The 16222-nt window shown below is 37.6% G+C and overlaps 1 protein-coding gene across 3 annotated transcripts in view; it reads left to right on the top strand.

Moving 5' to 3' along the window:
* lrba (LPS-responsive vesicle trafficking, beach and anchor containing) overlaps positions 1-14705 on the top strand; it is a 240783-nt gene extending 226078 nt beyond the window's left edge. For all 3 annotated transcript variants that reach the window (XM_026203763.1, XM_026203765.1, XM_026203762.1), the window contains exons 50-56: positions 1233-1298; positions 3153-3308; positions 4839-5006; positions 7430-7531; positions 8055-8251; positions 12271-12422; positions 13278-14705. In XM_026203763.1, the coding sequence (XP_026059548.1) occupies positions 1233-1298; positions 3153-3308; positions 4839-5006; positions 7430-7531; positions 8055-8251; positions 12271-12422; positions 13278-13368 (932 nt within the window). In that variant the 3' untranslated portion in view covers positions 13369-14705. The remainder of the gene's footprint in view (positions 1-1232; positions 1299-3152; positions 3309-4838; positions 5007-7429; positions 7532-8054; positions 8252-12270; positions 12423-13277) is intronic.
* The last annotated feature ends 1517 nt before the right edge of the window (positions 14706-16222 follow it).

Genomic DNA, 16222 nt, shown 5'->3' with positions numbered 1-16222 from the left:
AGCAGATCACATGAAAATATGCAAATGAAATTATACAAATTATCCACCAATAGGCCAAAGCAATGCAGGATGATGTTCAATTCCACACTAAATTCTAAACTGCAAACTTCAGTAGCTTGAATCCTCTAAACCCTGGTTGTGTATAATCATCAGCATCATAGACACTGGCGTCTCAGCCTGAACTGGATCAAATGTGACACTTCCTCTGCCGTGCATTCAGCTTCCTGTCCACCTCCATTTATCAGCCTCTTCTTCTTTATTTATTTGTTCTTTATGAAAGATCAATCTAATTGAAAAAGTGCCTTATCTCTTGAAATTTGATGGTTTTAATTGATGTTTAGGATATGTTCTGGGAATAATAAGTTTTAAATGAAAGTTTTCAGAAACAAACAAATGCTGATAACTACCAAAAATAAAAATTTTAAATGATTTCTATGAAAATCTATGTTTTTTTTTTTTTGTCTCTGATTTTGATGTCACAGAAATAGTAAGCGGTTTGAGACGTACATTTAGGACTGCGCATGTGCACTGGCAGGGCTAGCCTGAAAAATATGCTTTTTTTAACTCAAAATAAACAACATTTATGATACAGTTGTATGATTTCATTGGTGGTTTCAAATATGAAATGTAATCATAAGCATGGCGAACAGTTTTGGAGAATTAGATGTTTCCCCATTCAAAAAGATAGGAGCTACACATGCATGTCTGAGAGGCCTTTTAAAGATGGCATTTGAAACAATGCATGCAGAAACCAAGAAATTAATATATTTATTTTGTTAAGGAAAACTAATGGTCGGATTTCTACAACTTTCACTTTGGATTTTGGAAAGAAATAAAGATTTGACATTTATCGTGATAATTAATAGTACCGATTAATATGAAAAAGAAATATCATTAATTTCTTTTTTGTTTTTTGGGGGGTTTTTTTTTTGGACAAATCGACCAGCCCTACTCAAGACATACCATTTAAAATAAATAAATAATAAATTAATTTAAAGTGTTTTCCATTAGGTTGTTCTTCATTAGCCCTCCTAATGGCATAGTTGTGTTCAGCCAATAATAAAATATTTTTTGTTATTTATTTATTGTACAGAAAAGCAGTGTTCTGTGGTTTGTTATTATTGTCCTTTGTCTGCTGTAGTAAATGCCTGTGGACTGACCTCTATAAATAAGCATCCTGATGGTAAACAGTATTAAATCTATTTTTCATCTGTCCTCTCTGTTTCTCTCAGGTCATCAAAGCTCTTCTGTGCAGGACCAGCAGTACCAGTTACCAGTTGAGATTGACCCTTTGATAGGTCTGTGGCTTGTCAATCGTCAGTAGAGTGATTTGTGATTGGCTGTTGTGAGTTGCGAGGGCCCGGCCCTTGGGAGGAGATGAGTGCTGTTTTTCACCCAGCCGCCATTCAGCTTCAGATCAGCATTTGCATGCAAATTGGAAAGCAATGAGCTGTGGCTTAGCCTGTACATCATCAGCGCTCTCGCTCTCTCTCTCTCTCTCTCTCTTTCTCTGTCTCTCTGTCCTGTCAGACGGAATGAATATGAATGGTGTAATAATGTCTGATTGAAGCCGCGTGGCACACGCTGTCAGGACAATATGTCCTCCTCTCATCCCTCCGACCTGTTGATTAGAAAGAAAATGAGGATAAAGGGAAGGGAGAGGGAAGATATGTGATAACATATGGCTGAAGCCTTTCTGAAGTTCTGTCTTTCCTCCTGTTCATCGTATATCTCAGCTCTCCTTGCTGCTCATATTATTATACAGTATCATATATCATACCCAGTGTATCTGTTTGTCACTTCATGGTCGCCGTCCTGATCCTTACTCTTTCCTGTGTGTGTCCTCTTTCTTACCTGTGCTCTCTCAACACCTCCACCTCTGTCCTCCACTAATTAATTTAATATGAATTCAAGCCTTCAGTAATCCAAAATTATTAAGGAATTCTTTTTATATACCATTTTTGTGAAGAGTCTGAAACAATAATATAATTAATATAATATAATATAATATAATATAATATAATATAATATAATATAATATAATATAATATAATATAATATAATATAATATAATATAATATAATATATGACCAAATGCATATGGACACCAAAAAAATAAATAAATGTTCAGATGTATTTTGCATTTCATTTTGAGACTACCGGCAATAATAGAACATTCTGGTAAGGTTTTCCATTCTGTGTTGGAACATGACTTTGGGGACTTGCTTGCATTTTTATCTGCCAAATAAAAAAATGTGCATGAAATATTGATTTAAGTTTAAATTATTGCATTGCTCGAGAAGCAAAGACCACAGAGTGATACAAAATATATTAAACTAGCAGAGCTGCATAGAAAATGTCTTACTAAAGCTGGATTATTATTATTAATTTATTTATTTTACTTTTTACTTTTAAAAGATTTAATACAAATAACAAATCCCACTCTTCTCTGTCTCTCTGTGTGGGGAGAGACATCGTTCATGGCTCATTTTCTTTCCCTCCTGCTCCAGAATGTCATGTATGTATTTAGACGGACTGCATTCCACACAGCTCACACATTTAAACACAGTAAATTCTCCATGACTCTGCTGTTGATAATCTGTCCACTTGCTCCAGCACAGACGCAGCGCTGGTGTGTGTCATGAATGTGTCTGGGCCTCACACACCTGACTCTTCAATCTCTCTCGGACTTTTTCTGTCTTAATGTGTTTAAAAAAGAAAAAAAAAAAACTTGTAATTTATGACATTTTGGTCACATAATTTTTTTTATCATTATTTTAGTCTTTCCTTTACTGTTCTGTCTTCTGCTGTTTTATGTATTCTTTCACAAATCATGTGCTCCTGCACAGTATTCCTGACAAATGTCGTATTTTCTCACTCTAATAGTTAAACATCTTTGTAATCTCTTAGGAGGTTGTCAGGAATTCACTTACAAGACATTGGAGTAGACCTTTAGGGTCAAGCCTCTTTTTTTCACCATCTAACTCCCTCTGTTAATGTCTCCACATCGCTCTGTGAATGTCTTTCCTAATGTATCTCCCTCCCTAATCACTGCTTTATTTTTTTTAATGTTTTCTTCACTTTACCCAATTATTTTCTAACCAAGAAGTTGTTAGTGCTTTTGTAACAAGTGACTCTCTCTCTGTTTTCAGCCAATAATGTGGGCATCCACAGAAGGCAGATCTCAGATCTGTTAGATCAGAGCATCCAGGTAAATGCTCAGTGTTTTGTCATCACGGCTGACAACCGCTTCATCCTGCTGTGTGGATTCTGGGACAAGAGCTTCCGCATCTACTCCACTGATACAGGTAACCGCAACGACCCCTCCAACCACCTCAGTGTCTACGGAGACATCGCCTCCACCACAGTGCACAAAGGAAAGGGTCAAAAGTCACAAATGAGCCTGCAGACTGCATTACAGCTCCATCGCCCCAGGGCTCAGATAGCTTTCTCATCTCACGGATGGACCATGACTCCATCTCGCAGGAGGATGAGGCTCAGAACGCAAGTCACGCAAGCGGAACTTGAATTTCAATATAATCACACCACACAAAAAGCTCCCAAGCTCTGAGATATACACACACAAAGCAAAGGGGTTTTCATCTTGAAAGCTAGACTAGATAGGCTTTGTAAAGAACGCTATTTTCAGACAAATCAGATTTTTCTCAAATTAGATCTTTTCATGCAGACTGAGTGCACTATTAATTGCAAGTTATCAAATACTATTTATGTGTCCAGATGTAACCAGTCTATCTGTATGGGTTGGTTTGGTAATGTTGTAGGTGTACCAAGGTGTAGCTTTTAAAACATGTGCAGGAAGATTGGAGGTGCTTCACCTCACTCTCTAAATAAGCGCCTGTCGAGTCATGGTGAAGAGCTCACCCGTCACACAGGAAAAACTCAGTGACGGAGGAGACTGGTATGATGTTTTGTGCTGTAGACATGGCCAGCTTCACTGTGCAGTGCGGCGTGTGGTGTCTTTTGTCATTTCCATTATTGATTTTGGCTATAGTTATAGTTGTCGTGTTGAGTGAGCAACCGTAAATATCTAGTTGGAATCGCATTTCAAACCACTTTCATGTGTGTTTTTCTGATTTGAAAGAAATCTGATTTCATGTGTGTTTTTTTTTGTTTTGTTTTTTTGCTGTCCAGATTTTCACAAACCCATCTGGATAATGTCTGGATTTGCAGAAAGTCGTATTTTTGCAGTCTGAACAAGACCATAGACACGCAGGCAGAAACACAGTCAGATACTATAGGTAGTTAGCTAGGTAAGCAGATAGATAGACAGACAGGATTGACCGACCAATAGACAGACGCACACAGACAGGCAGTAGGTAGATCGATAGACAAACAGACATGATGGTAGGTAAGACTCAATATAGACCGACAGACAGAAAGGTAGGTAATTAGAGAGGTAGAGTGATAGACAGACAGGTAAGGTAGGTTTTCACTATAGACCAACAGACAGGGTACTGTAGTAATAGAGTATAGACAGACAGCCAGACAGATAACGATTGCTGTTTTTCATATGCATACACAGACTTCAGCATGCACGTGCAGCACTCCAAAAGCAAATATTTAAAGTGCGAGAAGAAGGAGTGTGTGAGCTCATCTGGTGTATGTAAACGACTCAGACAGCATCATCTCAGTAGAGTCATTCACTTAAGCCCTACACTGCAGACTGCTGACCCCATGAAGATACGCTCCAGAATCAGACCTTCAATCGACTTTGAATCATTATAAATATATTATAAATATATTGTGCATTGTACACACCCCTACTGCCTCACACTCTGCAGTAAGTGGTTTCATTCCTGTGTGGTGTGTGTTTACAGGTAAACTGACACAGATTGTGTTTGGCCATCTTGATGTGGTGACCTGTCTGGCCCGCTCAGAGTCATACATTGGTGGAGACTGTTACGTTCTGTCCGGCTCCAGAGACGCCACACTACTGCTCTGGTACTGGAACGGCAAGCACAGCAGCATCGGAGAGAACCCTGGAAGTAAGTCGTAAATGTTAAACCACATACAGATGTACATTCATCCAAAAATGGAAAAGAGCAACTTGGGCACTCTGCTAAGTAACTCCTTTCTCCTTTTGTGTTCCTCAAATGTCATGTTAATTTACTTTTAATGAAAGCTCCATAATATGTCTGAACAAATAGTTTCATCATTTTCATTTTCTCAGAAGAGCCTCATGGTTCTCACATAGAGAGGTCAAAATCAGGGTAATGTTCGGCGTCCAAATCCCCAACCAGCTCTTAGCAAACACACATAGGAAAAGCTTTCATGCAGGTGATGATATCAGTGCAGTGCAACAGTGTTAAAAGCACATTGTTCATACACACGCATTCCAGTGTGTGTCTGTCAAGGCTGGTGTAATGATTTACAGCTCACTTTCAGAAGCTACATCTAGTTTCATCTGACCACAGCAGGTCTCTGCTCAGACGATTGAGTTTCAGGATAGTATCACACCATAAATGGAATCGGCCTGCGTGTGTGTGTGTGTGTGTGTGTGTGAGTGAGTGAAAGTAGAGGCCAGAGGGCCACAGAGGGAGACAGTAAATGTGACTCGGAGGTCTCCGGCTCAGGAGAGTTCAGTCCCATCTATCTGAGAGAGCCAGAGAACACTCAATAAAAGTGAAAAATGCCACGGGCTTCCCCTGTACACACTAACCATATGGCTGCGGCGCTGATCAAAGCACTCTACACACACATACTCGCACAAACACACACATCCCTTTTGCTAATTTTGAGTTTTTGGGTGCTCTACATGCTGTTAAGTGCTCTTCTGCAAATGGGGCAGGATTTATGACTAATTGTGATTTGGGTAATGAGCATCTAAAGAGAAATATGAGTCTAGGTTGATGGTTGACATCAGTGGCGTTAAAGAACCTAAGAGCCAAACCTTCATCTAAAGTGAAATCAAACCGAATCTCTGAATGTCTCTTGTATCACATGTACAGGGCCATGTTATTCAGTAATATTATCAGATGAAAGTTCAAGGATTTTCTTTTTTTTTTTTTTTTTTTTTAAGTCATATCAAGATAATCAGGAAACTTTGCAGGAATCAGTTCAAACCCCCCATAACTTGTCCAAAACACATTAATTATCATGATTTTGTTAACCAATTCTGATGTTTTATATATATATATATATATATATATATATATATATATATATATATATATATAATTTCACAAGTCAAACATGGTTCATGATTCTGCAGCATACACTGAAAATGTCAAAATTACTTTTAGAGTTGAAATCGTATGTACTCTCTGTCTGGTTACTAAATAGTGATAATTCCAGACATTTTAATGTGAATTTATGTTATTATACATGATGGTACTTGTGTACTTTTTTATTTCTTTCATTTTGACACAGTTGTTCATTTCAGGCACGAATGAAGTTACAGTATGATTTCAAACACAGTCTAGGCTGTGAGCAGAGGAGAATTGTTGGATTGATTCTGTTGACCACACTGCCATCGAGTGGCCAAAAAATGCACAGCATTTTCGTGAACCCTGATTTTTTAAGCTAATTCAGTCTGATACCTTTTCAGTTACAAATCTTACTGCATTTTCATCTAGAATTGTCTTGTGTTTACGCATTCATTATCGTTCCCTGTTTCTCCTATGGGTAAATGATACTCTCTAGTGTGCATTTTCAGTACAGATAAATAGTATACAGTATATAGGTATTAGATTGTAATCAGATGTTGTCCTAATTCGAACCAAATGGTGGCCGATGACGGGGAGGTTAAACGATACACCAATATATCAGTTTTATTGATCTTTTCAGGGCACAATCCGACATCAGGCTTTAATCCCCAGAGTTGTAGGGTATAACTCAAAGCTGAGACATTTAGGAAGTTTGCCACCTAATGAAACCTATACATCTACGCTGAGAGAGAGAGGGTGTGTGTGTGTGTGTCTGAGAAAGAGACAGAGAGAGGCCAGCTGGATTAAGACAATTAAATGTGTGTGACGACTTTGTGTCTGGATAGAAAGAGAATTCATTGGTTTGTTAACTGTTATTTTTGACATTACCTAAACGGTTCTCACTCTGAGAGAGACAGTTGTGTTTGTCTGAGTGATATGGACAGAAAGCACACACACGAATACTCGCAGAGCTCAGTAGACTGATTACAGAAGGACACATGGATGGCAGAAGTGTACACACACACTTTAACAGTTGCGAGTGTCTGATTGCAGTGATTACACACTCTAATTAAATTATCACAGAGTACAAAACAATAAAAAAAAAACGAATTTAAACACTGAAATTGACAGCAGTGTTAAGTACGCAGATGCAGTTGTTATGTCACTTGTGGTGTAATGTTGTGATTGTGATTATTATCTTGTTCTTGTTTCTGTTGTATTTACTGTCTTTGATCATCAGCTCTGTGTGTGTGTGTCTCCAGCTGAATTTGTGACTCCCCGGGCGATTCTGACGGGTCATGATTGTGAAGTCACGTGTGCAAGTGTGTGTGCAGAGCTGGGACTGGTCATCAGTGGCTGCAGAGGTAAAGACACACTCATGCATTTGTATTTTTTAATATTTAATTTAGTCTTTTTGCATGGAAACAGTACACATATAAATTTACCTTTACAAAACTCTCCTACATAGTCAGCATTATCTTAAAGAGTTATTTAAGATCTAATCAGTTTAATTAAAGTCTTGGATGTTTTTATTAGTGTAATTAACACTTATCTAGAGTTTTGGGGCCATTTGTGAAAATACTTGGGCACTTAGTAGGCCCATAACTATTTGACCTATTTTAAAGAAAAAGAAAAAAAAGTGTATTTACCAATTCCTATGAGACTAGCAATCATAATTCTTGAGATATCTTACCCTAAACATGGCGTCCTGGATAAGATGTTTTTTGGCCTGGAAATAATAAATATGTCAGAGGCTGAAGAAATATGAAAATGTTAGAATCAACAGACAATCTTACGTCACAGTTAACACATGAACAAGTAAGTGCAGCAGCACAATGTAATTCTGTCTGATGTGACCCTCATGTGTCCGTATGTGTTTGACAACAGAGGGTCCATGTCTTGTCCACTCGATGAACGGAGACCTGTTGAGGACTCTGGAGGGTCCAGACGGCTGTGTGCGACCGCGTTTGGTTCTGTCCTCCACCGAGGGTCACTGTGTCATTTATTATGACAAGGGCCGCTTCTGTGTGTTCAGCATCAATGGAAAACTGTTGGGACATATGGAGGTGGAAGACAACATCAAGGTAAACATGAGCATAATCTCTCCTCTGTATAGTTATTTGGGAATAGTAAGCAAGGGTAAAGGGTTGGGCAGCTCCCCCTTTTTCTTACTCTCTTTCCATTTATTTTCTCAGACTCTGTGTTTTATCATGTCAGCTGTCTGGAGTGTGATTAAATGCTGGCATGATCTGCCTACGGGCCTCCTCCTTTCCTCTCTCCATCTCTCTTTCTTTTGGCTTCTGAACCCGAAGGGTCCAGATCTGTCCTTTGATCTGCAGGGCTACGAAATGCCACTCAACTTGCATGTGTGTATGAGAGCGAGCAAGAGAGCAGTATGGCCTGCGGCATTAGAAGACACATTTGTCATTGGCGGGCAGAGCTTCGAAAATCGGCCAGCTCTCTTTCCGCCGTTCCTGCTCCATCACTTTCTCTTTCCTCAGGGCCTGGGAAAATTCACAGAGCTCTGCGTCTGCCCCTCTCTCTCTCTCTGTCCTGCACACACATACCCACACCTGCATCCCATTTAACCGTCCGGCTCTGTTACGCGCTCCTCTGCTCTCTGCCGCTCAGAGCTTGATTAGTTTCCTCGTTGTGTCCAGGTTCCATTTGCTTTCAATAAACAGCAGAGTCTGCAGTGACAGAGAAGAGGGGGGCTCTGCTCTTTAACACACTTACTATTCAACTAATATGACATAATGCAGGATCAGCCTGCGTCATTTTACAGAACGCTGTTCCTGGAACTATTTTGGACATTTCTGTACTAATATTTAGTATTAGGAGCAGAGATAAATCAGCAAGCGATCGTTGTACTCTGCCATTAAAAAGTTTAGGCTTTTAAAGAAATTAAAACTTGTATTCACCAAAGACGCAATAAATTGAGCAAAATTGAAAGTAAACATACGCATTTCTATTTTAAATAAATGCTGTTATTTTAAAAGCTTAAAACAGAAATTCTATTCTTTTATAATTTATTTATTATTTATAATTGATCTAAATCATAATAGGCTAATTGTGTTTATTTGGATTATTTGTGTTCAGATAAAGCCACAGGCACGCTTTACTCTATTGACGTCCATTCATCCTCACACACAGGAGTCTGGAAACACAAGCTCATGCTAATTTTACATACCACTGCGTACAAATTGCAGATTTGTTTAAAGCTGAACTGTACAATGCAGTGGTGGGACCAGTAGAGGACCTGAACATCACAAATTTAAATTTTAGATTTTTTGTTCATCTCATTTTAATTGTTTCTTTTGTCTTATCTGTGATCTATTTTTTATTATTAAAGACAGAAGCCCTAGCCTTTCTAGTCTGATTGCAGCTTAAATCAACTGAGCTTTGAGGTTTTTAGTTGTTTCTTTATTTACTACAAAAAAAAAAATTTAATTTGAATAATACCCTCAATTTGAACACTGTCTACACCTAACTAATACTACTGCAAAATTGTCACCGTAACCAATCCCATAATCAAAAGCAAGGGTGCTTTTGGCACATTTTAGTTTACATATGATCCACATTAAAAAAAATCATGTTACCGAAATATGTATTTATGATCAGTCATTGCTAATTTCCAAGTAATACACACGCAGCCTACACACACAGACACAGCTCCTCTCAAGCCAGATGAAGTGACGTCTTTGTGACAGTGTGTGTTTGTGGAGAAGAGGGTGTGTGCGGTTTTGTGTTTGAGTGTGGGGTTTGCAGGGACAGTTTGTTGCTGAGAAAGTGAGTCTTCATGCTGATGATCTGACAGAACATTAATTTGGACAAGTAGAAATAATACATGAATGGCTCTCTGGAGCCCACAACTGAGCGTCTGTCTGTTAGTAACCATTTTAGCAGACGTTTCCCCAGCCTTCGGCCCATACGCAATGGAGTGCATTACAGTCTTCATAAATCCAGTCTTTACTCGTGCCAGACATGTCCTGACCTAACACAGGCAGATCAGCAGATCAGGAGAAAAAAAAACACAGTGGGGCATCATCCAACACAACCCTGTTGTTTAAAATCACGGCATGACTGTAAGTCAGATATCGGAGTCACGGCAGCCATCTTGGAGGATTCTGGAATGGCGGCCCGGGAGGAGACCACTGATTTATGATTCTGACCAGGTTCTGCAACCTGGACATATCTGCTTCTCACAGACCCTTTTCCAGACCTGGTCCAGAGGGACCACCGTGAATGCTGGATTATGTACTGATATATTTCCTCAGACATCTTTGAAGTAATCAGACACATTTGAACTGAAGACTTAATTCATGCTGCAGCAATGACTGAACCATTTCATTAAGTCACAGAATGAGTCACAGGGTGGAGTTTGAATCAATTTGAGAGCTTGAGATTATTCACATTAAGAACTTTTTGGACACTCACTTGGATGACAAACACTATAGATTCACTTAAATTTTTGCCTGTCATTAAAGGAGACAGAGTTGTGACTTTGTGTGATCTCGATCTCGTATGTCTGTCGCCAGCTTCTGCTTTATACCACAACTGAAGCAAAGTGCTCAGGGGTTAGCCACAGTGTAACCTGAACCCTAATTACACACATCTCCGATATATCCAAAACAAATCAAAAGAGATCACATGCACGCAAATGCTCTCAGATCGCAGCTGCTGTAAGTGTCTGAAGTCTGCTGGACAGCGATCTAGCAGAACAGTCTCTGTGATTGATACTGGCTATTTCACTCGTGACTGTGGTAGTGAGGAATGAGGAGAGTGTGTGAGCGTGTGTGTACCAAAGAAGAGCAGGGAGGTTTGATCATGTAGCTTATATAACCATGGTCGAGTTTAGAACTTTTTATAACAATGAAGTAATTATGAACAATAAAATCATTATGAAACCTGAAAAAGTGAAATTATATTAAAATAAAAGCTGCCTTCTGCAACATATTTGTATTTAACTTATTACAAAAGAACTAATAGTTTTACAGAAAAAGAAAAAAAAACTATAAAATCATTATAACACACAAAACTTCGGTAACATGCAATACTTTATTGTTATTATTAAAGACATAAATTAAAATCTAGGTAATTTGTTAACATGATGACGTTTATGCAAAATATTAAAGTACAAAGTTAAACTGAATTTAAAAGGATTTTGAACTAGGTCATTGAAAACAACAAACTCACATTTGTAAATGGATTTTTAAGTCAAAACGTAATTGGTCCTAAAATATAGCCCTTGTGACAACTAGCCCCAGTCTTCCCTACAGGAAGCCATAGTTCTCCGTTCCATTCTAGATTCTACTGTAAGCATCACCTGTTTTAGGAGCTGAGTTATAAATGATGCATCAAAACCCTTAATTAATGCAATTTGTCAAGCTTATATTAAATCGAATTCATTACACATAATAGTCACTTTGCAAACACGCTGTCATTACAGCTTTTTCTCCCACACGAGTGTGTGTGTGTAGTGAAAGAAAGAGCCCAGTGTGTTTGCTGTTCTATATTATCTGTGTTTCTCGTGGGACCTCTAAAGTGTTACACAGCCCATGTGCACACAGGAAAACCAGATGAACAGAATAAATCTCATACTCTGTCTGCCCTTCGCCGCAGGATACCACCACTACAGCGGTTTAAGAAACAAACTGTTCGCCAGGTTGGCCCCGTGCATGCTGGGAAAGAAAGGGGCTTGTGAGGCTTTTGATTGGATGAGGCAGCCACTGGCAGGGCACACTCACTCTAAGGTCCACAGGGGTGTCAATAAACCCCTGTAATCACCGGTCAGCCGGACGCTCCAGATGTTCATCACTCGCTACAAAGAGCTTATTCACTGAGCCAAGAGAAAGAAAAAATAAAAATTCTTATCAGTGTTATTTATCATGGAGAAACATGAAAGGGGTCCTTTTGAGTGGTTATTTTTAATAACATTTTAAATGATTTTATAGACTTTACTGTAGATTTACTGTGAAGCCAAAATCGTTCATTCATATTTGTATGACTTCTATTTCATCTCAAATTACATGAACTCATGGGTTTGACTGTGTGTCTTCTGTTTAACACGGTGAATGTCATGTTTGTTTGGTCTTTGCTCCAGGCGATGCTGCTAAGTAAAGATGGCCAGTATCTGTTGTCTGGAGGAGATGCAGGAGTTCTCAGCGTGTGGCAGATCCATGATCTCAAACACCTCTTCACTTACCCAGGATGTGATGCTGGGATACGCTCCATGGCTATGTCACATGACCAAAGGTAGCATACATGAAGACACCAACTAAGTTCCTGTCCCTTTTCTAGACTAATGATAAAAAAGATATAAATCACAATATCTCCGGGATAGTTGTAAGTAACACTTTGTAAATACACAGCTGAATCCAGTTGTTAGCAAAATAACACAATGGCCACAGATGTGAATGCATTCAAAATAGACGAGTTTCTTTAAAACAGACATAAACTTGAAAAGGATGGAGTAAGATTGTGTAATATTATTTTTAAAAAAGTCTTAAGATCGCCTAAGCTGCATCAAAACTACAGTACATAAGAAAAATGTTAAACATTGTGAATATTATTCAAATGTAATTTGAATGTAACATTCATATTTTAATGCATTATAAAAATCGAATGCATTCCTGTGATGGCAATGCTAAATTTTCAGCATTGATCCTTCAGAAATCTTCTGCATATGACTTTGTGCTGAAGAAACCTATTGTTATTTTTAACGTTGCGTAATATGTTTGAGAACACTTTTGATCACTTTTTTAAATTTTGTTCTTTTAAAACAATAATCTTACTGAACCCAAACTTTTGGTTGGCAGTGTATGTTTTCGAGTTGTTTCTGGTCGCATTTGCTCCATTACAAAAGAATTTCAAAGTTTCCTTTTACTCCTTCCAGAAAAACATCCAGTAAAAATGAACATTAAATTAAATAAATGCAATATAAAATACATCAAGTGTCGGTCTGGATTGTTGTATTTGTACATGTGCTGTAATCTAAGGATGAGTCTAGTATTTCATTTACTTCTAGTTTTTATATCAGACTTGATTATGCCAGGCAGTCAAAGTGTGTGTCTAATATTTGCTGTCTCTGTCCTCATCTCTGCTGTGCAGATGCATCATCACTGGAATGGCGTCTGGTAGCATTGTTCTGTTCTACAATGACTTCAACAGATGGCACCATGAATACCAGACGAGATACTGACCCAGTGACGACGGAGCCAGCCTGCCACCTTCAGAAAGCCACTACCACTAGTCATGAATGTATTCCAAATATTTAAAGCAAAACTATTTTTTAAAGATGGCATTGCTATATTTTGTAGATCTTATGGAATTTCTTACTATATAAATCCTAAGGGAGGGGTTATGTACCTAATATTTGGAGCGAGAAAAAAAAATCTATTTTTAGCTGTAAAAGTCTATTTTCACCTTTGCTCTGAAAAAGACTGGTCTGAGTGGTCAGTAGCTGGGACTATATTTACTCATAGTGTCTATGGATAGATGATTCTTGTCTAACTTAGGGTGGGTGAGTTTTTTTTTTTTTTCCATTTGATGTGATTATTCCAACAGAATGCTTCTAGACATCATGATTTGTAGTTCAGTAGTTTGGTTCCCGAAGCTAACAGGAAGCTGCCTCATTTTTTGGGAGAAATACATGACTCGGCTAAATGGAACTATTCGATTATATCCATAGATGAAATAGATAGCTGTTTGCAGACATATCAAGTCATCCACTTGAATGGAGGAGTGGCTCCTTTTCAAATGAGAGCATCTTCTGATTTATTATTATCATTATTATTTGTCTGTGATTGTTTGTTAAATGTGAATGGACCTCTTATGTGATCATGTAATGATGTCACTTTATAAACTGAAGGGGCTGATTCTGTGTATGAAGGGAGGGAGAGGAGTTTAGAAATTCTATTCATAATCTTCATGGTTGGGAAGAAGTGATTTGGGGTTTGTTTATTTCTTTTTGTTCTTTTTTTGTTTGTTTATTGTGAGTTGCAGGTCTAAGTGTTCCTGAACTAAACCATTTTTTATTTTCTTTGAGGAGATGTAAGTGATAACAATAGAGGGAGGAGAACAAAAAAATATTAATATCCATTTAAAGTGTCACCAAAGTAGAATTTTTGAAATTCCACCATTGTGCTTTTACTGTGCTTAGTGTATGCAGACGTGAATGTGGGCAGAGCGTGATAATAATGGCATACTAGCATCTGTTAGCTGAGGTCAAAAATGACAACATTTCACTATATATTATTAGTCATAAAACAGTTCCGATTATATAACCCATAGACCACACTCAGGGCAAGCAGGGGTCTGTCAAATTACAAAGAAGAGTCTATTTCTTGGTTTAAGTCAGATTCTGATGTTGAGAAATGTTGTCGGATTCCTTATGTTTGGTTTGCTTTTGTTTTGAATGGCTGTTTTTATCATTACTGTTATATCATGTTATATCTTAGCAAAATGGCAATCAGATTGGAACGAGCGTCGTATGACGTGTGTGATGAACTCAATAAAATGGCATTTTGTACCAATAAAGCATGTTTCAAATTTATTTTTTGTAAAGACATACAGATCTGGCAGATCTCGCAAATAGTGAAACAGTGTTATTTAAGGATCATTGATATAATAATTGAAGTTTTTTCATATTTGGAATTAGATGTTCAAATTTTAGTAACTCTACTTTTGTCATTTTTAGTTTTTTTTTTATGTTTATGTTGTTAAGTTTTTAGTTTATTTATTTTGCTTGTAAATTTTATGAAACTGACAGGATTATAGGTCATCATTTGGCAGCAATAAATCACATGCAGTATTTTGTGTGCCACTAGAGCTCATTATAGCTCAGCTGGGACAACAAATCCACCTGATTCACTTTATCAGCTCAAATAATGGAAACTACGAGACAAAAGAGACGCTCCAAATCTGCAGTGATGGGAAGCTCCAGAAAGAAAGAAAAAGCAGAGTGAAATTTAATTATATATAATATAAATGAATATTGAATTATAGAGCAATAACATCATGTTTTATGCATGGAAACATGAAGACAAAATGATTCAGACTCTAGTAGTTTTAAGTTTTTAGTCACTAAGAGCTTAGAAATTAGAAGTTAAATCATCTGTATCGCAAGGACATAAGTTTGATTTTGATTCGGTTGAGACATGAAAGCAATGTATATTTTCAGTTTTTAAGTTGGCCGTACATCATTTTGATATAAACCAACAGCAGGTTAAGATATAAAGTCCATCAGTGAAGGTGTCTGATGTTTCTACAAGTTATTCAGTGTCTGCTTGTTCATATGTTGTGATTATTATTTATTTTACAATCACTTTGCCACTGATTTTAGAACCTTGATGTATTTTTTCAAAACAAACCCCTCAGTTCTAACATTGGCTGTTCAATGTTCAAAATGATGCATTGTGCATCACATCAGACACCTTGCGCATGCAGAATTATTGGTTCAAATAACTATAGGAACAATAATTTAGATGACCTACACACGAGAGACCAGTAGTTTGACTGTGTAATGAGTCATACTATTATTACATTTTGTTGTACAAAATATGTGATACACATTTAGTCCTACATGACAATACATCACTATAAAAACACTAGAGAGAATACTAAAGTCAGGTTTTCATATGGTGGTGTGTTGTTTGCTCTGAGTTTATGCTGTGTCCGTAGAATGCTAGCATTTCAAGCAGACAGTGTGCATGTAAACACAAACAGAATAATGAGACTAGTGTATAATGGTGGAATGAGACCATAAGTGAGATAACGGATGTCTCAGGTTTCTACAGTAATAATAGGTGCATGTGTGAGGGGTTCATCATTTGTATTTCAGTCAAACTGACCCAGCAGACGAGCTGCACAAAAACTACCAATCACATCAGTAAGAAATAATGAAAATAACCCAATAAAATGGCCAAACAAAACCTCAGTAGGATTTTTTTTTTACACTGGCTTTTGGATTATTGCAGAAAATAAACTGTGTGACCAACAAAAGTTTTACATTTTATCATGATTATCATCAAACATGATCAGAACATTTATGAATT

This window comes from Carassius auratus, chromosome 26 (genome assembly GCF_003368295.1).
Source record: "Carassius auratus strain Wakin chromosome 26, ASM336829v1, whole genome shotgun sequence".
Classification (NCBI taxonomy): domain Eukaryota; kingdom Metazoa; phylum Chordata; class Actinopteri; order Cypriniformes; family Cyprinidae; genus Carassius; species Carassius auratus.
Note: the sequence above shows the minus strand (reverse complement) of the source record. Positions and strands in the feature narration are given on the sequence as shown.